Raw genomic sequence first — 21,659 nt, forward strand, 5'->3', positions numbered from 1 at the left:
GGTTAGTTGGTTAGCTGGTTAAGGTTAAGCTCCAGGGTGAGCAGGGAGGGAGGCCATGGGCCAGCTGTGCGTTCCTCGTGTGCTGTCGCCTTTCTTTATTCCGTAGGTATCCTGGCATCTGTCTGCGGCGGGCTCGTGATGCTGTTGCCTGAAACCAAGGGTATCGCCTTGCCAGAAACAGTGGACGATGTAGAAAAACTTGGCAGGTATCGTATGAAATTCAGTGCACCTTAAATAAAAGCAGCGTTTCAAACTACTAAGGGAAAAAAGGGTGTGGAGAAAATTGAACTCTCATAGGGGGAAATAATACCAATCTGTCATCTCACGTCCTAAGCAGAAGATTCAAAGTTGATTTGGAAGATTAATATAAAAAAAAGCAAAACTCTGAAAGAATGTATATTATTTTTAAGATGTGGTTATGAAGAGGGAAACATTGCTAAGGTGTTAAAACTCAGAAAAAAAAATCTAAAGGAAGAGAATGGGTCATTTGGCAAAGCAGAAATAAATGTGCATCAGTAGGAAACTGATCGTGAGAATGATAATATATTCATGGTATGGCTTACTATATAGAGATGAAAAGAATTGAGATATATCTGTGTGGAATGACACAGTAAGATCTTCAAGATTGATTACAAAGTGAAAAGTTGCTGAACAATGTGTTTCAGTATTTATTATTTTTTTTTTTAATTTTTTTAACGTTTATTTATTTTTGAGACAGAGAGAGACAGAGCATGAACGGGGGAGGGTCAGAGAGAGGGAGACACAGAATCCGAAACAGGCTCCGGGCTCCGAGCTGTCAGCACAGAGCCTGACGTGGGGCTCGAACTCACGGACTGTGAGATCATGACCTGAGCCGAAGTCGGCCGCTTAACCGACTGAGCCACCCAGGCGCCCCTGTTTCAGTATTTATTAAAAAATAAAACCAATAGCGAATTCTCTCTGGAGCTAGATGAGAAGACAGAAGATGGAAAGAGAGAGAAAGAGATAATGGATGGATGGATGGATGGATGGGTGGATGGATAAAAATAGATCAATAGAAGATGGAGAAGGAGAAAGAGAGATTAAGTTTTGAAGAAGGCTGTCTAACTGGTGTGTAGGGCAAGTATCTAACCGATACACAAACATGAAGAGTTATATCAAGAAAAATTCACACTACACAAATTCTTTCTAATTTCCTCTGCTGGAAATGTTTCATAATAAAAAGAGGAAGAGAGGATATGAAATATTAGAGTAAAATATTAGAATAGTAAAATATTAGTAAATTAGTAAAATTACTAATTAGTAAATTACTAATTACATTAGTAATTTACTAATTCGTAAATTAGTAAAATATTAGAATAAAAGATCTAATATAGTAATGTAGACCCTCTTGGGATAGCAATGAATTGGGAAGAAGACTTCACTTTTACACTCTGTAGACTTTTGTTTTTACATGTTTTATTTATTTTTGAGGACAAATAGAGACAGAGCACAAGTGGGGGAGGGGCAGAGAGAGAGGGAGACACAGAATCCGAAGCGGGCTCCGGGCTCCGAGCTGTCAGCACAGAGCCCGACGCAGGGCTCGAACTCACAAACTGTGAGATCATGACCTGAGCCAAAGTCAGACGCCCAACTGACTGAGCCACCCAGGAGCCCCATACACTCTGTAGACTTTTGTATTATTTGATTAATTTTCTCATTACAACACATGGCCTTGTATTATTTGCATAGTTAAAAAACAATTTAACTGCTGATTTTTAAAAGAAAACCAGTCTTCTAAATAACGGCCTGGAAATTAAGTATGTGGCTCTCTCAACTTAAAAAAAAAATTTGCATCAAAAATATTTATAAGAAGACTGAAGTGTTAATAACCTCATGGCAGTTCTTTTCCTCACTTGTAGATTAGGAAGAGATTAGAAGGCGGCATTTTTTAAGTACCAGTGTGACGGATGGTTTCACACATGCCATTTCATTTAATACTCAAAATGATTTTATGCAATTCCAGTTCTTATCCTCACTCATTTCAGTACTAGGAAATCTATGCTTAGAAAGGTTCACAGCTTTGGGGCACCTGGGTGGCTCAGTCGGTTAAGCGTCGGACTTTGGCTCAGGTCAGCAACCATTGCGAAGTGTCTCCTGAGCATGTTACCAAACCTCTACAACTTACACAATGATTTCATTGGATTTTATCGCCCTGTTTCTTGATGCTATTTTGAAACAGAAGATTGATTCGTCATCTCAGAACTTTCCTAAGGAAAGCTCATCAGTGTGTGTAAAATAAAACCATCAGCTCATATCGCGGTAACTGACTTATAACAGTCAGAGAACAGGTGGGCATTTGCCTCGGGAAGTAATCCAAACAGATTCTTACACTTGTTTGGAAATGAAGCGACGGTAATGACTTACTTCTCACCCAAAAGCTCCACCTATTTTTCACCCTTAGAGCAATGATACCTGAAATTTGGAGTGAGGTCGAAGATTCTCTTTGAGATACTGCCATTTTGCAAATCAAAATTAAGAAATTTATAAAAGGTGTTAAACTGTGTGAAATCCTCTTGAGCCTGATACCATCGTAAGGCCCCGCTTTATCCAAAAGAGAGAAACATTTTGCTAACTGTGTCTTTCTAGACAATTGCTTGGTTTGTATCCGAGTTCAGGCACCAGGTCAGGGTGGGTGGCGTCCTAGTCCTGTCACATAAAGAACTTACATGCAGATTAACCCTGCCTAGGGTCTGAAAGCAGGTTTTAAAAAATGAGCCTGGTGACAGTTTTTTTGTCACCTTTGAATTGGGCTTTTATGCGATGTTACACGTCCGTGTGTTTGATCAAAACCAACTATAATGTTGAGCAAGAAAACTTTGTTGTAGCTTGTTGTATAATAGTTCATAAGGACTTTCTCTTCTCTCCTTGTTTTGTTAGTCCATATTCCTACAAATGTGGCAGGAGAAAGAAAACCCAAGTTTGCAGCTCGCACCTTTGACGCCCCCCTGCCAAAGACAGAAGGAAGGGGCTCTCTAGGTCGATGTCTCTCAAGGAACCGATGTGCCTTGCACACACGTGCGTGTTGTCCGTTTTAGCCACATTATGCCGCGCGGCTCCAAGCGTTCGTCATGCTGTACAAAGACATTCAAACTGCCCAGGGTATTTTTATATGATGTCGGATGAATTAGGATTTACGGCGCTCGGGAACTTTCTGGGCGCACAGAGTATGCGGCTGGTTCAGCAAAGAGCCTGTTGCACATACAGCGTCCCCCGCCCCAGTTTTTGTCTAAAGTTGGGGCAGCGGGTCTGACCCAGTTATAGAGGGACGAGAGAAACCTTCACCAAGTTCTCACGACTGCTTGCTCCATCAAAGATGAAGGACGTGCAAACCAGGGATCGGGGAAAAGTGTCCAGAGTGGGTTCATCAAATCTGATCGACGAATGAAAGCTCCGAGCTGAGCGTTCTGAAGATTCCAGGGAGGATGAAGGTTTGGAGATCCTGCCTGTGAAGAGACTGAATCTGAGGCCCCTGGGCCACGTGGTACTGAGGCTTTCCTTTCTCTTCTTGTTTTGCCCAGTGGAAGCCACTGTAGCATCTGGGCCCGCGGGCGTGCTCGGGCCTTGTTCCGTGATCATGAACAAATCTGCTGTACAATTTGAGGATTTGACCCTATTGTTTTCTTAAATCAGATTTGGGCCTCAGAAGATAGAGCCCCGTACTCAGTTCAGTATTGAGCAAAATCCATGGATTCCGACTTCATGGGTCTTAAGATTTTAATCTTGAAGGGATATTTATCTTATATCTTGTGAGTCCAGTTCTACGATGCCGCCCATGGTGAAGGGTGAAAACCATGGACTGTTCTCATTCAACCTGGACACGTTTAACCTGTCTTGGGAAGCAGCTTACATTTTAATTTAAAAGTAAGGTCAATTTATATCCATGTTTAAAAGAATTGGGAGAAGCTTTAGAAGTGATGTCATAGACACTAATAAGGGATTTGATCTTTCTTTTTTTGTTACTGAGACTTTTGAAATGCGGAGCTTAAATACATATCTGTTACCTTTTCCTGCTGTTCTGCTTCGTATGTTATATTCGTGGTATTTCCGATTCAGTATGTATCTTATGCAGAAGTTTTTCATGAGTTATTTTGTGTGGACAGACAAAACGAGCACCGAGGAGAATCTTGCCAACGAAGAAGACAATTCTCTGTGAACACATGACAATAGGTACGGGGTGTGGGCTAATTGTAAAATAAGTTTTGTAATCCTCCAGCACAACAGGACTGAATATGAATGTTTTATTTTCCCGTGAAATAAACACTGCTCTTTGGGGACTTCATGCTGCCGTCACCCTGTACTCGTCCACACTCGCAGTTTCGCTGTTTTCGCGCTTCTCTATGCTGGAAGATGACTATTCCTGCCTCGATACTCTCACCTTCGAATTGCATCTTGGGTTGCTGTTTTGGTTCCGGTCACAATAAAAAAGTGTTTAATTGTCAAGAACAATCAAGGTTTGTTCTCGGTCTTCCTTTTCACACGCGTCACCGGAAAACACCGTTCCCGCGTGACAGGACAGGCTGTCTGGGCAGACAATTAGCGATGGAAATTAAGTGCTCTACCTTCAGTCTGCGGTCGTGGATCTTGGTACCATTCCTAGATTCAAATGTAACCCAGAATAGCACGCAGGCTCCCTACGGAGCCTGTATTGTATTGTATTACACTGCCATTGCCCGGTTCCCTTCACCGTGCACAAGTCTCCGCCCGGTGTCCGCTGTGCTCAGCTAACGTCAAGTTGTCAGTAACAGATTTCATCCCCAAGAATAGAATTTGTTCTCATGACTCCCCATACATGCTGCAGCTTTGAAAACATCCATCGCGGTGCCAGAAATAAAGACGTGTGTCAAACCGTCTTTTATAGACATGATAAACATATGGGCGGCTTACTAGGACTTCTCTGCTCTCTTCTCTATGATCTTACAGGCTTCTTTGTCCTTTACGCAACGACTCCTTATGAGAAAGAGAGAGATCACCTAAGTGCGGCAGTCACACTATTTAAAATGGGTAGGATAAACGAAGAACAAGAAAACAATGAAGCTCAAAAAAGTTAAAGGAAGTACAGAGTTTATTTTCAACAAATGTTATAAATGTGTTACTTTTTTTATTACAGAATCCAGCAGTCCACGGACAGGAACAATTTATCCACGATAATACTAAAAAATGTTGAGGTTTAGCAGCGGGTGGTGTAAGTACAGTGTGTTGGTCTGATTACTGTCAATCATTTCTGAGCGTGCTCAATTCCCCACCCGCGGTCCAGCTTCTAGATGTGCTGACGCCTCGCTCTGTCTCCCATCCAATTAATTGTTTCTCATTATCCCTTCAATCCAAGGAACAAACCTTGAAACACGAACATAGACACCGGGCTTATTGGGGCGGGCACAGCCAAGACCCCAAGAAGTGACTCCTTGTAAAATGTACTTGTCCTTCTCGAAGCAGACCAGAGGCCCTCCGCTGTCACCCTGGGCAGAGAGAGAAAAGAACCACGAGAGGATGAAACCGGCACCCTTTTATTATGGGATGTCACCCCTGTTACCCAAATGTATGTTTTCCCAGCACTTGAACATTCTTTTGCAATTAGAAACTTATTAATGTGTTACTTGAGTAGCTTCAGTACCCAACGAGGGCTGAAGTGCTTCGGTACTTAACAGGGTACATTTAGCAAAACCACACCGTTTGGTGTTCCTGGGGGAGAAGTCCCTTGTGAAGAGTGGACTCATCCCTTCGTGCCTTGGGGTTTCCCTTCGGCAGAGTAAAGCCCAGAGTAATTGCAAAGGGGGCACAGTTGGTCTTTTCCCCATACCCTCCCTTGCTTCCCTGCTAGCAAGGCCACCACCCGAGTCCCGTGCTCCAACACGGTCCCCAGGTGTGTGGGGCTCTGGCAGTGATGATACCTAACGACTCCCTTACAACCCATCTGGCACTCAGGGCCCAAGAAATCCCCTCAGATGACCTCAGTCCGCATTCAGGGCCAGACCTGAAATGTTTCTGGGTAGCACGTGGACGTGGCCTTCAATGGACAAAGGCTTCCTGGATTTGCCACTGGGGGGCAGAGGCATCTAAGAGGCCGACGCAGGACGGCGGAAGATTGGACTTTGTCCTCACCTGACAACTGTCGGTGCCTCCGGCCAGATTCCCAGCACAAAGCTCTGTGGATTTGACTCTTCCGTTGAGATACTCGTAGCGATTGCACACCTTGTTTTCGATCACCGGTAGCTGGGCTTCCTTGAGGAGACCGGCGCCAAAGGTCCCTGTGTTTAAAAAGATTAAGGAAATGGCTACCAGATCCCAAATATGCCCCCAAGGAAACTTCTGGCACAACCGAGCAACAGTGACAGGTCTCTTGTTTGACCGTGAGGTTGTATAAAGAAGTCAGTTCCCCGGGCGCCTGGGTGGCCCAGTGGGTTAGGCGTCCGACTTCCACTCAGGTCATGATCTCGCGGTTCGTGAGTTCGAGCCCCACGTCGGGCTCTGTGCCCACAGCTCAGAGCCTGGAGCTGCTTCGGATTCTGTGTCCCCCTCTCTCCCTGCCCCTCCTCTGCTCACATCCTCTCTCTCAAAATAAAAATTAAGTCAGTTCCTAATACTACTGGAATTCTTCTCTTTCTACCCCTTAAAGGTATAAATATTATATATGATTTCATGTTCCCAAGACCTGGGTTTAAAAATCTGGGTTTCTTTGTGGTGTTTTGGGGCTCGTGTTATGTTTCTTTGGTTCTTTTTTTAACTCTAAAGAAATCTTTTTTAACATGTAAAGAGAGATTGAGAAATACAGGTGCTACTATATCATATATTCACTTTCAGTCTTTTTTAGATGCTTGTTTCTTTTTTACCACTTATATCATATTGCACGACTTTATACCCTGGTTGATTTCACACAATCTTATATAATAAGGGCTTTTTTTTGGATACTACGATCTTTGTAATTAGTGGGTTGTGGTTTTTTTTTGAGAGAGAGAGAGCGAGCGAGAGCACACACGAACAGGGGAGGGGCAGAGGGAGAGGGAGAGGGAATCTTAACCAGGCTCCACGTTCTGCGAGAAGCCAAATGTGAGGCTGGATCTCACAACCGTGAGATCATGACCTGAGCCAAAACCCGGAGTCTGATGGTCAATGAGCCATCCGGGTGCCCGTAGTTAATATCTCGATGGGGGTGACTGCTTCATGGGTGGGCGGTTTCCTTTTAAGGTGAGGAAAGTGTTCCGGAAATAGCAGTCGTGGTTGCACAGCATTGCGAATGTACTAAGTGCTACTGAGTCGTACTCTTCAAAATAATTAAAATAGTGGGGCGCCTGGGTGGCGCAGTCGGTTAAGCGTCCGAATTCAGCCAGGTCACGACCTCGTGGTCCGTGAGTTCGAGCCCCGCGTCGGGCTCTGGGCTGATGGCTCGGAGCCTGGAGCCTGTTTCCAATTCTGTGTCTCCCTCTCTCTCTGCCCCTCCCCCGTTCATGCTCTGTCTCTCTCTGTCCCAAAAATAAATAAAAAACGTTCAAAAAAAAATTAAAAAAAAAATAATTAAAATAGTGAACTTTATGTCATATATACTTTACCACGATATAAAAAAAAAATGGCCGCCTTTTACCGGAATAAACTTTTTCAGGCACAGGCTCGTTCGGTGGTGTCTCTCATTTAATCCTTACCATAGTCACACGAAATAGGCACTTCTGTCAATCCTATTGCACAGTGAAGGAAACTGAGGCTGGGAGAGGGTGTGTAGGTTGCCCAAGATCACCCAGCAAGTCAGCGGAGGAACTGGGATTTGAAGTTGGGTCTGTGACATCATTGCCCAAATTCTTCACACCCGTGTTTCTGGGCTCCTACAGTGGTTTCCAACTGTCCACATCTTTGTTCACGCATTTTATTTATATTCCTTAATATTTTCTTACCCTGGTTCCCAGAAATTATATACATGTGTTTATGGCTCCCAGTTAACGTTGCCAAATTATTTTCTAAAAGTGTATGACAGGACACGATTTCACCAGAACAAAAGGGCACTTCACCCTACACTTCTGAGTATTTAATATTTTTTAAAATATTTGCTAATATAATAGTTGAAAATTGTCCTGGTTTGTTTCCTAGTTTTCACTTCTTTTCCAGTTAGGAAGAGTAAATATTCTCCCATGTGCTTGTCTTACTCGTATTTCTTTTGTAAAAAAAACTGCTTTTTTTTTTTCTACTCTGGCAAATTGAAGTGGAACATTTGCAAAACAGCCAGAGGAAACGCCGCTTTTCCAGATAGACACACCCGGGCATGTGTTTTCAGAAATAATCCAGTTTTCGAATCTTGCAAGCCCGGCTTTCACATGTCTCGCAAAAAAGCGTTGCTAGCATGGAACAGCCAGGAGATGGGGTGCTACTCCTTCTCCAAAGACTCTGAATAAACTTGGACGGTCGTGTCGAGTTTGGAATACCTACGCTGGATCTGGAGTTGACAGGAGCGTGGACGGGGACCGCCATCTGGGAAGGAGAGGCTTGACCCAGCTCTGGCTGGGCAGAGCCACCGCGGAAGAAGGGCCCGAGGAGGCATCGGGTGGGGTGCACTACTTGAGTTGAGTACTCGTGGGGAGGGACCAGCCCTCTCAAATACCCTGCTGCAAATTGATTTATTCAAGTGTCTTGCCCTTGTGTCTGCTTTCTGAGCAAGACCCGTCCAGAGGCTGGTGACAAAATCCACCACTAGCTGGCGGGGGAATTGGTGTGGTCTGTGCAGAAGTGCTGCCATCGTGTGGCCACAGTAGAGATGGCATTGCTGAGGGCCGGGAGGCTGGAGGTGTCCTAGATAGGGGCGCCCTGATAGGGGCTGTGGGGAGGAAGAGGCAGCAGCCCCAGAAGCACTCTGCTGATGAAGGACTAACCGGAACGAGCCCCTTGCCTGAATGCTTCCCTTGCTTTGAAATAGCAAGTCAGGGAAAGTCCGGAGACTGAAAGGGAGAACGGGAGAGTTTTGACTTCACGCCGAGAAGCCGAGGACACTGATCTAACGTCACTCCTGACATAAGAAAAGTGGTAAACAGGCCTGACTTCTGTTTTGTGACTCCTCCTGGTTCACTGAGTATACGGAGAATCGTCTTCCCACTCGACCTGAGGGCGAGGCCAGGGTAGATGGAGGAACCTAGCACAGGATGGCAGTTAGAAAATTGTGGATGGTGGCCGTGCTCAGTGCTCCGTGCACCCCTCTCATCGTTTCCCCCACCGTGGCCCTGCAGCCCGTTTTCCAGCTGAGGAAACAGGTTCAAGAAGAGCCTGCAGCCGATAGGTGGGAGTCGGGGTTCTGACTCAAGAACCCCCCTTGCCCGCCCTTTGTGCATGCGGCTCCCAGGGGGCCGCCCTGTACCTTCTCGGAACCTCAGATCCCTCATTTCCAAAATGGAAACAAAAAATATTGAACTCATAGGGGTTTGGGATGTTTAAATTTTTTTAAATGCAAAACAACGGAATAGACTGTCACATCCACAGCGACGCTTCATTTGGGAAGCTTTCCCTTTAACTTCTCAGTGCTCACAGCCTCCAAAGCACGGAAAGCAGGGGACGTGCAACATTCAGGAGGTGAGGTTTCACAAATGTAGGAAAAGTGCAGAAAGAAGGAAGGCAGATTTGAAGTGACCAAGGCCAGTCATTTTTAACTTTTTTTCCCCAAAACCACAAAACCTTGCTTAAACGAAAGCTAATAACAAAATACTGTGTGAAACACAATTCGAAAACGCGGGTTTTACAGGTGAGGGCTTCCAGGCCAAGTGGTACAAGGAGGCAAGGTGATTTGTCCAGTTTGCCCAGCGAGCGGCAGAACGAGATCTACCCTCCGGAGCCCCTGACCCCCATTCTGGAGCCCTCACCAACACTTGGAGAAAGCGAGGCAGAGATCTAAGACATTCTTACAATGTTTTGAGGCCCGAGTCTGGCGAGTATAATCCCTCTCAGGGCCTACTGCCAAGAGAAGATGGGGCCCCCCAAATGCAGCACGAGTGCTGATACAGGATCCTGCATAAGCATCTCCTCTTTCACACACACCCCATCGACCAACACCGAACGCCACCGTACGGCTGGAACCTTCCTTCCTTTCCCCCAGCTGTCAGTCTGTCCCACCACCAACAGCCTCTCCACGCCTACGAATGCATGTGGGGACCTGGGGAGATGAGCTTAACGGCAATTTTTATTGTTGTGTCGTGCCATGTTAGGGAGCTCAGTGTGGCTAACTTCACACGAAGAATAATCAAACACCCTTAATGTTTAGGTCTACTTCAAAACCCTACTTACCTGGGGATGGGATATCAACGTTGCATGTATGGGCCAAGAGACTCAGTCCCAAGAGGGACTACTCCGTCCCTCGCCCACGTCCCTCGACGATGAATTATGGAGACTTAGGCGGGAACCAAGACAAAGTCAGGAAGGGTGGACCCTCAGGAAAAGTGGTAGGAATTTGCACAAAGGGTCGTTTTCTCCTGTAGGCTATAGGTCTACACCAATTCCTTGTGTGAGTTTGGGAATTTCTCTCACCTTGGGTGTCTCCCCAGCCAGTGATGTAACATAATGTCCGGTCAGCAACCACATAATTTGGGGGTGGCAGACAAGCTGGGATCACTTTGGAGGTGATGATGGCAGATCTGAAAGAAAAACATCAAAAGTTACATCGGACTGCCTCGTTAGGATTCTCGCGCCACTCCTCTGTTGGTCACTCACAACAAGATGGCATCGGCCCAAAGCCCCCAGAATCCTCTGAGCTGGTATTTCCCTGCTCCAGTGACACAGTGCGATGCAGAAAACACCTTTTCTCCTGGTGCTGGCCTGGCCCATCCTGGCTCATCCCACGCTGTCCAGAATCCACCAGATACGGTACGTGTGTTCTCTGGGCCTTGTTGCCCGGCCCAAATGCGCCTATTCTCAAAATAGCTGTCCGATCAGCCTTCTCCATTGGCACCAGCTTCCAAATATCACTAACTTTAAGTAACATAAGCAGGTTTATCATTTCGTCAGACTTAACAAAATTCTATTTCAACAGGGAAAATAAAACCAAAGACAGGGAAGGGCGTCTGGGTGGCTCCATCGGTTAAGCATCCGACTTCGACTCGGGTCATGATCTCACAGTTCGCGCGTTCAGGTGAGCTTGAGCCCCGCTTTGGGTAAAAACATGAGCTCCGCTTCGGGTGAGCCCTGCTTCTCTCCCACTCGCTCTCTGCCCCTCACTCACTTTCACCCTCTCTTTCTCTCTCTCTCCCAAAAAAGCACTCCCTTTCTCTCTGTCTCCAAAAAAAGCAAAAGCAAAAACAAAAACATAGGAGGAAGAGGAATTTGCATTTGTGAATTGTGTGTGTATGTGTTTGTGTGTGGGTCTATATTGTAGCTTTTTGAAGAAACTATTTACTTGGGGCGGGGGAGAGCCCAAGCGGGGGCGGGGCAGAGAGAGGGAGACAGGGGATCTGAAGTGGGCTCCACACGGATAGCAGTGAGCGACACGTGGGCTCGAACTCACAAACTGCGAGATCACGACCTGAGCCAAAGTCGGATGCTCAACCCACTGAGCCATCTAGGCGCCCCTATATTGTAGCTTTTGAAGTGCTTTGAAACATGTAATTTTGTTTGGTTTCGCCCAAACAAGTATTGTTTTGAGAGGAGAACGGTCAACCTGGAAGAATTGAATACTTCTCTGATTATGGATGTATGTTAGCTGACTGGCCAAGGTTAAGTGAGAGCTTCATGCACTTCGTATTTCAACTCACTCCTTTTCCACACAAGGAAACCGAATCTTGGTGCCTCTTTTTAATGATCAGTCTCAAGTTAGTTAACATACAGTGTAGTCTTGGTTTCAGGAGTAGATTCCTGTGATTCATCACTTACATCCAACACCCAGTGCTCATCCCAACAAGTGCCCTCCTCAATGCCCATCACCCATTTTCCCTTCCTCCCACCCCCCATCAACCTTCAGTTTGTTCTCTGTATTTAAGAGCCTCTTAGGGTTTGCCTCCCTCTCTGTTTTTCTTATTTCCCCTTCCCCTGTGATCATCTGTTAAGTTTCTCAAATTCCACCTATGAGTGAAATCCTGTGATATCTGTCTGATGCCTTTTTTCAAGAGCACAGCTAATGTGTGGCAGAATGGGACCGAACCCAGGTTTTCTCTGTTCCCCAAAGCCTTTGTGTCTTTCATGTCCTAGACGGTGTCTCCCCCCACCACACACACACACATACGCACAACTCTGTTATGCTCATGAAACCCGGGCATAAACAAATGTTATCCCTGATCTTGGGGTGAAAACCAAGGGTGAGTTAGTACCTGCTTAGCTTCAGCAAGGCGATATCTGCACGTGTGGGCTCCAAGAACAGCTTGGATACCTCTATGTCCTGAATATCCGTTTCAAGATTTATTTCTCGGTGTGCGCCCAGGATGACCTTATACGCTGCAGGCCTTGAGGATCTAGGAAAGGTGGTGACATTTGGAGCAAAGTCATGTGCCAGCCCCTTCATCAGGTGGCCTTCTGAGTCATAAACATGGCGTCTTCTCCCCACCTCGCTACCCACAGTCAGCGACCTCCAAGTGGCAAGAGAGGAAGCTCACCGTTTACTTGAATCTGGTCACTAAGGAATGTTCTCGAGCTGCTTTTGGCCTGACCACAGAAGAAGAATGGACAGATACCCATGTCGGGAGAACCTGGGAGGACCCGTGTCTGTCACAGTGAGGAGGTCTGTTCTACCATGGACCCAGGCCTACATACCCACCCTCCCTAGAAATATTCCCCTTCTCTCTCATCCAGTGGCCCTGGAAATTCTGATTCAAACTTCACATCCATTCCCTGGTCCCTAGTGTCACTGCCATAAAAAGAAGGAAGGAAGGAAGGAAGGAAGGAAGGAAGGAAGGAAGGAGAAAAGAAGGGAGGGATGGAGAAAAGAGGGAGGGAAGGAGGAAAGAAAGGAGGGAGAGAGGGAGAAAAGAAGGGGCAGAGAGAGAAAGAAAGGAGGGAGGAAATCAGGAAAGGAGAAGGGGAGAGAGGCAGAGAGTTTTTAAGACAAGTCTTCATGTTCCCCAGACATACCTCTCCAAGCAGTGGGCAGCTGTCAACACCCACTCTGGGGCTATTAAAGTCCCTCCACAGAAGTGCTTTCCAAATCTGTAAGGAAAATTGCCAGAATTTTAGTTCAAATCAGATGATATGTTCTACAGAAAGCTCGAAAGAAGTATTCACTCAATTTTAACAAAGTTGATGCTCCCATAGGAAAAGGCTACCAGCCTATCATCGGGATGGTAAGAACTTTTGAGTTGTGCTTCAGTAGTGTATTTTCCAGAAGGTCTCATCCTCACCACACTTTAGCTGGCAGGGGAAGACCCAGGCAAAACCGGTCCACAGGAGAGCAAAGCCATGGGGCTGCAACAGGAAGTCCACACCCGTGGCTTAGACTCGTTGGCCCCGGATTCCAACAGGAGTGACCGGCCAAAGGTCCTACCCTTGAGGCCTCTTTTATTTCTTTATGGCAAGACCTATGCAAGGCCTGAACCAAATGTGACCCCGAATAGCTGCAATTTGTGGGAATCTGCTCATATGTACCCTTTGGGTGTCAGCCACTCCATCGTAATGAAAGGGATACAAATTGTAAGTGCCCGAATAATCAGTCAGGAAATAGACCACAGCATGGTTGGGGAAAGAAAGAACTTGAAATGTGTGAAAGGTGAGGGTTTGTATAGCAAGGAGTTAATAAATGATAAGGTGAAGAGAAGAAAAGCCAACTCAACAAAAGAATGAAATACACTGAAGTCGAGGTTAGTGGTGGCATCTCCCAAGTACAGGGAAGGAAGGCAATTGAGAACAACAACCGAATGCAGAAGTGTTGCCCTGGTGTCGAAACAAGATGACAGAGCAACACAGAAAACAGATCAGCCTGTTTCACACGTGCGCTTTATAAGAGGCTTCCAGGAAAATCGAACTTATTAAAAGCCCATGCCACTGAAACCGTCACCCAAACCTTCTGGGTTCCATAGGACCAGAACTGATCACTCTTGAATTATGGTGCTCCTGAACTATCTTAGAGTGAAGACATGGGATGTGCTTGTGAATGAATGGCTGAGCACCCTTTGATTAAATTCAAGAATTCACAAAAGTGTAAAAAAAAAAAGGGTATCGGTCAAAGATTATAGATAACTTTGCCCATGCCTCCCTCAACGTAACACATTTCTAAAAATACTCCCTGCCCTTTGTCTTCCAAAGAGACAATAGACATTGATAAAAACCCTCCAGGCATCTCCAATACTTTGCCAGAAATATCGGAATTTGGTATAAATTACTACATCCGCAGAGTTTGATGATAGATGCCCAGATCAAGGAAAATATTCCAATTCTGGCTATTTTCAAAGTAGAGAACCTAGAAAAATATAATTTTATTTTCGTCGTTTTCCTTCCTCCTAAGAATATAGAGGCAGGTACTGATAAGCTCTGTGGATTCAGTGTGAAATGAGAAAGGTTTTGCAGGGCTTACATAGAAGAATGGAACTAATCGTTTCTGGAAATGTTGTTACCTTGTTCTAAGACTGACTTGCCAGGGCCAAGAATGTGGGTTGGCCACACATCCACCTACAACCCTTCCAGGACATTTCTTCGGCTCCACCTGGGGCTTCCCACAATCAAATGAAGCGGACACTGTGGCACAAAGTGGAGAAGAGAGTCACATTTAAAGAAGCGAAATGAAAGGCAGCCATTGTGTCACACAACTCCAGAGAGATCAATGGGTCATGGCCAAAGCACGAAGGTTTTGACATCTCGAAGCCCAAACTGAACAGCAAGGTCATAAGCATCTTTTGGGATATTTTTTTCCCTTTGATTTCAAAAGTGGCAGCAGACAACACAGAACCTTCTCCTTTCAGGAAAATGTAAGTGCTCTTGTATTGTTTTGGGGGGAGGGATTAAGCAGAGTTAGGTGTTACAGTGAGAGTTTGCTGAGGGCGCCATGACACAAATGTTATTCTGACTTGATGTGATTTATCTAGGTTCTCATCTCCATCATCATCTCCCTCTTCTTCTTCCTCTTTCTCCTTCTCTGTCTCCTTCTCCTCCTCCTCCTCCTCCTCCTCCTCCTTCTTCTTCTTCTTCTTCCTCTGTGCCATCTGAACCACATAAAGTTTACTGAAAACCATAGTTGTCATGTCCATTGAAAGGCATGACGGGTATTTTTTTGATGTGAAACTCTGTGTACATACACATACCCATGTGTGTGTCTGTGTGTGTGTATAGTTGTATGTAACAAAGATAACTGTCCTAAACATCTCTCAGCCAGCCTCGGGACAGGGCTTCCAGAAGCTTCCAAAGACTAACCCAATGCCCTGGGGATGACTTACAGCCACTTGCCCTATTCTCTATTTCCCTCCTACCTTTCCCCCTAGGCAATAAGGGCAGTGCTCCTTCCTTGGTACCACCCACTAATGCCTAAAACAGCTCTAGCCTCCAAAAGACCAGAGCATCTGGTGGTGGCCTAGGGCTGCACCTGTGAAGTTACTGTACTTCTCCTCCATGGGCATTGAGGAGCATCATCCCAGGCACAGCTGTGAAGCCCATGACAGGAATGTCATGCTGATAAGACAACTTAAAGGCCATCCTGCCAAGCAAGCGGCCTGTCCAGCATGGAGAGCCTGGGCCGTAAGAGGCGGCCAGGTATTCCAGAAGGGGCAGGGCTGATCAGGAGTGACCCGCTGAAGGGAAGGCAGTAACCCCATTCAGAGACTTCCAGATGAAGGGGCCACCAAGAGAGCTTCTGCAGAACAGAGAGAACACCCACTCGAGGAAGATTCAGCTATAAACTCCCCCCAAATCCAGACAGCAGAATAACAGCAGCCGAGTGCAAACTTGCCTGTCACCCTGGCCGCTCCTTCCACCCCGCGGCTCTACCCAGGAGGGCCCCAGGTGCAAAGCCTGGCAAAGTGGCTCCCGTGCTCTTCACCTGTGCTCCCGACTGGCCCCCAACCGCCTCTGCACGCTGGTCTTCAGTGATTCCGCAGTCAGAGCTTCTCCCTCCCCAGCACTAGTCCCTCCACCAGGCAGACACAATCAGACACAATCAGACACAATCACATGTAACCAAGCCGAGCAAAGGGGAGGTCCAGCCTGGTTTTCTGTAACCGGCACGAATTCTGTGTGCAAAGACAGGTCTGCAGGAAATGACACGGGGTCCGAATCAAAGAGGCTTACGTTGTTCTCCAGACCTTCCCATGGATCTGTTATGCCAAATTTTCTCCTTTCCCTGATCCAAGCTTCTGGCTCCCTGGAAAGCCTCAGGGAAATGAGGAAAGAATCCAGACAAGCTTTCTCTAAGTTATGTGGCTAATGTGTGGGTAATGAATAGTAATCTGAGGAGAAAGGAGATTTGGGGCTTGGTAAAAATCTACATTACTTCTCATTGAATTCTTAGGATGACTGTTTATAGGTTTGCAACGTACATGGTATGCTTAGCTGGGTCATGTTGTTCGTATGTTTTTTCTTACTTCTCAGCCACTGAAAGAGAAGAGTCACCTGTCTGGGGACTGGACTTAAATTTGCTTTTCAGGCAGCCCAAGCGGGACATGGAGAATTCAGTGAGACCATCCTGAAGCTGATCGGATCACCTCTAAGTTTGCTCTTTGCGAAGATGGTGTATTTACTTTGTTTAGGTGTCAGGGAAGGGGACTCCCTGACCAATGAGGCCACCAGGAGGACAGATTCAAGAGGCCCAGGATGAAGAGAGGGCAGCCCACCCGACGTACTCAGCTCAGAGCCTTCCTTTTGCAAATCTGTATCGGGGAGATGATGCTGCATTTATCCGAGAAGTCATCTCCTTCCAGAAAGGAAAGCAACTTACCACACTGAGGGACATCACAGTAGTCAAAAAGTTTCCTTGGACTCATCGTGTAGCACCAAGGACCATTGACATCACCATCGGGATTGCGGCAGTACTGAAAACAAAAGGCAGGTGTATGGAGGGCTGGGCACAGCAGGGCAGAGAAGGTATTCAGACAGACATTTCACTGCTGTCGTTAGAAGCTGCGTAGTGGGGCGCGTGGGTGGCTCAGTCGGTTAAGCGTCCAACTTCGCTTCAGGTCATGATCTATCAGCTCAAGAGTTCAAGCCCCGCCTCAGGCTCTCTGCTGTCAGCCCATGGCCCACTCCAGATCCTCAGTCCCCCTCCCTCTGCCCCTCCCCCGCTCAATCTCTCTGACTCTCTCAAAATAAACACGCTTAAAAAAAAGATAAAAGGTGGTGTTCCTAGTTTTTTGCAGTGGGGGCAAGGTTATTTTTTTAGGATATTATAAAGCTCCTGACTCAGTTTGCCATCGGTCAAGCCCCCTGTGAGTGGATAGAACCCCCGAGGGGCTAAGGGAGAGGTGCTATAGGTTTTTCTCTTTAAAAAAAAATTTCTTTTTACATTTATTTATTTTTTGAGAGACATAGATAGGGCACAAGTTGGGGAGGGGCAGAGCGACAAGGAGACACGGAATCCGAAGCAGTCTCCACGCTCCGAGCTGTCAGCACAGAGCCTGACGCGGGGCTCGGACCCACGAACTGTGAGATCATGACCTGAGCTGAAGTTGGACGCTTAACTGACTGAGCCACCCAGGCGCCCTGAGGTGCTATAGGTTTTCCTTAATGTTTATTTTATTTTTTTTTAACGTTTTTTTTTTTTATTTTATTTTTGAGACAGAGAGAGACAGAGCATGAACGGGGAAGGGTCAGAGACAGGGAGACACAGAATCTGAAACAGGCTCCAGGCTCTGAGCTGTCAGCACAGAGCCCGACGCGGGGCTCGAACTCACAGACCGTGAGATCACGACCTGAGCCGAAGTCGGCCGCTTAACCGACTGAGCCACCCAGGCGCCCCAATGTTTATTTTATTTTTGAGAGTGAGGGAGCACGCATGAGCAGAGGAGGGGCAGAGAGAGGGGGATAGCAGATCCAACTTGGGCTCTGCGCTGACAGCAGCCGGTCCGATGTGGGGCTCAAAGTCACGAATTGTGAGATCATGACCTGAGCCAAAGTCAGACGCTCAACTGGCTGAGCCCCCCAGGTGCCCTGGGTAGAGGTGATAGAAAGGGGCCGCCCCTCCAGCAGCCTGTGTCAGCGGACCTCTGAGAGACCAAGCAGCAGCAAAAGTGGACCGTGGGACACGACTGACTCATCCCTAGGTTCACCTCTGCGGTGTCCTCCCCAGTGACGCCCATCTGCTCTTGTTCCAGAAACTGTTCTTGGCAACCATGCACATTCCAACAGGGTGAAGCCACGGGAAGGCGATGTCTTTCTTTTCCTGTCCTGTATAGACCCCCCACATAAACCACCCCACAGAGTGGGTGAGACTAGGAAAAATCCTACCGCGTGGAGTCCTAATGGACCATCCACATTTTTTTCTAGAAAAATTTGACTAAAATGTCACAAAAGTCACCCCTGACCACCAGAACGTAGAAGACAAATGCAGAGAAAGTAGAAACAGCCCACAATGTTAAAGGTCACAGACGAAGTGAGGGGCCTGAGCCCAGTGGCCACAAGCCCAGAGGTCCGCTTGCCCTTGGAAAGGGTCGTTGCCACGTGCTGATGCCGGTTACACGGAGGCTGAGTTCCTGAGGTCTCTCCTAATCCTCTCTGCCGCCCCCGAGGACCTGTCCAGCTGCCTTGCTGTACCACAGGACCAATCCTCTTTGCAAAGATCGGTCAGCAGAAGGCCAAATAGAGTCCAAATCAAAGTGGCTTACGTTTTTTTCCAGACCTGACTGTGGATTTGTCACAGGAGTGAAAATACCGTGTCTGTGGGGCTCCTGGGCTCCCCACTCCTGGCAGGGGATGCCCGAAACGGTGGTTGCCCTCTTGCCCCGGTATCCTTTGCCATTCCCGAACATGCAATCTGTAGGGAAAAGAAAATGGGGGGGGGGGGGTTATATGTCCTGCGCGGTTCCGGGATGGCAAGGAAGATATACAGCCTGAGCGGATTCTCTGACGACAGATCCTGCGGTCACATTCTCAGGGCCCTGGAATGCTGACAATCCCAGTGAGCGCTGACTACTTTAAAATGTTACTGGAAACGCTACTGCCTGGGAAATCATCACAAGCCAAGATGTTAGCATGGGAATTTTGGCTAGGACACTAGGTCAATTTCGTAACAAGGGGAGTTTGAGCACGTGGAGGGTTAACAAGACGCAGGTAGTTCTGTGAGCCGTCAGGCGACCCTTGGGCACCCCATTCTCATCAAGGGTGGATAAAAAGAGTGCGGACTGAAAAGGATTTTATAAACAAGTCTATCTTGGCTGGAGCTGTGCTGTGAGTTCCCACCCTCTGCGGTGAAAGGGTTCCTAAAGAAATGACTTGGCTGTGTCTCCCTCTCTCTCTGCCCCTCCCCTGTTCGTGCTCTGTCTCTCTCTGTCTCAAAAATAAATAAAAGATAAAAAAAAATTAAAAAAAAAAAAGAAATGACTTGGGGCCTCTTCCTCAAGCCCATCTTCAACTCAAGCCTCGGGAAAGGGAGCTTCCACAAGACACCCCCCCCCCCCCCGCCGAGAACATGATACATATGCCATAGGGGGACCCAGGGCACCAGTGCTCTGATGGCCATTTGGAAAATACAAAAAACGAAAGCTGGGCCAGCTAGCTTCTCTGCCAAGAAGGGGGGCCATCTGGGAAGCCTGGAACCTCGGTGTTTGCCAGGACCAGGGGAGGGGAGTTACCCCGCACACCAAAGGTGAGTCAGGCATGTGGGAGACCCATGGGGGGGTCATCTCAAGTACTATCTAGGAGGGATATGCAGACGGGCACAGAGCCTAGGGTGTCACCGAGAGAGAGGAAAGAGAGATGTGCTCAGCCTGGTCAAGGGAACGGGAGGTGAGCATTTCAGAGGAACCAAGCCCATCTCAGCAAGGAGAGGGGTCTCAACTTCCAACCAAGTTCTCGTTTTAATCATTACCCTCTGGAGGTGTTTGAGTTACCTAAATGTGGCCAGATGGGCCCTGGACCCCTGAGTCTCCATGCTGGGGCCGAGGGGAGACAAGCCCAGAAGTAGGTGCTAAGTGCTCAGAGCTACATACACTCCCAGGGCCAGGGAAGCACAGGGGAGGGTGATTATTTTCCTCGGATGACAATCACAACCCTGTGTTCGGGCCCAGGCACCCCGCAAGCCACATATCCACCTTCCCAGGTTTGTGTCAGGGAGCCTCACCCAACTGCCTTCCGAGCCCTCCTAACTCAGTACATTCAAAACCGAATTAATCATTTCTACTTCCCCATGGAGGAGGTGAGCGTTGAGTGTTCCAGCAGATTCCATCCTGGCCAGTGCTGCCATGGTCAACCCCTCAGTCTCCTCGGGCTCACATTTCATCCATCCCTCACCACCAATTGGTTTGCAAGTCCTTAAAACGTGGCCCACCCACGTCACACGGGCAGTAGCGGCTGTGGCCTCCGGTGGCCGACCGTCAGCCGGGGCTCAGTTGCCTGTAGCAATAAAGCCCTTCCAGGAGACGTCCCACCTCGCGTCCTCCCGATGCCCAGGTGTGTGGACGTCAGGGCACGGACTTCTCACCTGACTCGGAAGGGTCCTCTGCACTCGGAACCTGGGAAACAGTCGGGGACTTGGTGGCACTCTCTTCTCTGTCCGGACATTTTTTCAGGTTACAGAATTCCCAGCGGACACTGGGGTCGGTGGTGTAACACCAGGGGCTCTTGTCGGCGTCTGGGTTCCTGCAGTAGTTCATGGTCAGGCCGCTGTGGAGTCCACAATACAGGGCGTGAGAGGTGGGGAATCTTCTGGGGCCCTCCCAGACTTTTGTTATAACAGCCTGATTGATAGTAAGTGACTTTGAAATCGTTCCAGTACCTGTACCTCAGTGCCAATTGCTATTATAATTGTGACAAGCACAGATGGTTCTCAACTTCTAAACAACGGGGTACATTTAAAGCACAGCTTATAGGGGCGCCCGGGTGGCTCAGTCAGTTAAGCACCCAACTCTGGGTTTTGGCTCAGGTCACCTTTTCTTGCGGTTTCATGAGTTAGAGCCCAGTGTTGGGCAGAGGCTGCTTGGGAGTCTCTCACTCTTTCTCTCTCTATCCCCCTTCCCCACTCATGCCGTCTCTATCTCTCTCAAAATAAATAAACTTAAAAAAATGTTTTTAAACCATAGCTTATAATTTTTACTTTAATAATATAGTTTATATGCACGTCATATAAAAACAGATAATACCTAAGTGTGTAAAAGAAAGTACCTGAATGTCTTCCTTTCCCTGGGAATGTTATATACATTTCCCCAGGGATAACCAATACTGATTTTAAAGCAGATGTTTTAGATTTTTTTTTCTTATGCACATACAAATATATCTCTATCTCTATCTTATGAATACACAGAGCTATGTAAGTAGGAACTGAATATTTCCCCTGAGGAGTGACTTGTGACCACACTCCCAGGCCAGCCCCCTCCATCGACCGGTTCACCATGTTGCTAAAATGCTGTGCACTTAGCATGAAAATACTGTAAATAGCCTCTCAGGTAGATCTCGTGGGCTTGGGCTTTGAAAGACTTAAGAAAAGCTCGCCTGGGAAACTAGCTCCCAGGCAGAATGTGTTTCTAAAGGATGCCTTCTGGGGAAATGCAGGGGTGGGGGCAGGCAGACTGGGGACTCCCTCGCTGCAGCCACATAGGATGGAGGGAGGCAGACGATGCTAAAGC

The 21,659-nt window shown here is 47.3% G+C and overlaps 2 protein-coding genes across 2 annotated transcripts in view; one reads left to right on the plus strand and one right to left on the minus strand.

Moving 5' to 3' along the window:
• The window catches only part of SLC22A3 (solute carrier family 22 member 3), a 93,374-nt gene extending 88,907 nt beyond the window's left edge, over positions 1 to 4,467 (plus strand). Inside the window, exons 10-11 of the mRNA XM_060617042.3 lie at positions 107 to 206; positions 2,899 to 4,467. Coding sequence (XP_060473025.1) covers positions 107 to 206; positions 2,899 to 2,959 — 161 coding nt within the window. The 3' untranslated portion in view covers positions 2,960 to 4,467. The remainder of the gene's footprint in view (positions 1 to 106; positions 207 to 2,898) is intronic.
• A 598-nt stretch (positions 4,468 to 5,065) lies between these two features.
• PLG (plasminogen) overlaps positions 5,066 to 21,659 on the minus strand; it is a 43,800-nt gene continuing 27,206 nt past the window's right edge. The window contains exons 11-19 of the mRNA XM_060617041.3: positions 20,519 to 20,700; positions 18,705 to 18,853; positions 16,823 to 16,916; positions 14,514 to 14,634; positions 13,039 to 13,113; positions 12,282 to 12,422; positions 10,510 to 10,616; positions 6,121 to 6,266; positions 5,066 to 5,477 (exon numbers count right to left, since the gene is read on the minus strand). Of these exons, the coding sequence (XP_060473024.1) occupies positions 5,316 to 5,477; positions 6,121 to 6,266; positions 10,510 to 10,616; positions 12,282 to 12,422; positions 13,039 to 13,113; positions 14,514 to 14,634; positions 16,823 to 16,916; positions 18,705 to 18,853; positions 20,519 to 20,700 (1,177 nt within the window). The 3' untranslated portion in view covers positions 5,066 to 5,315. The remainder of the gene's footprint in view (positions 5,478 to 6,120; positions 6,267 to 10,509; positions 10,617 to 12,281; positions 12,423 to 13,038; positions 13,114 to 14,513; positions 14,635 to 16,822; positions 16,917 to 18,704; positions 18,854 to 20,518; positions 20,701 to 21,659) is intronic.

This window comes from Panthera onca, chromosome B2, assembly GCF_046562875.1.
Source record: "Panthera onca isolate mPanOnc1 chromosome B2, mPanOnc1 haplotype 2, whole genome shotgun sequence".
Classification (NCBI taxonomy): Eukaryota; Metazoa; Chordata; class Mammalia; order Carnivora; family Felidae; genus Panthera; species Panthera onca.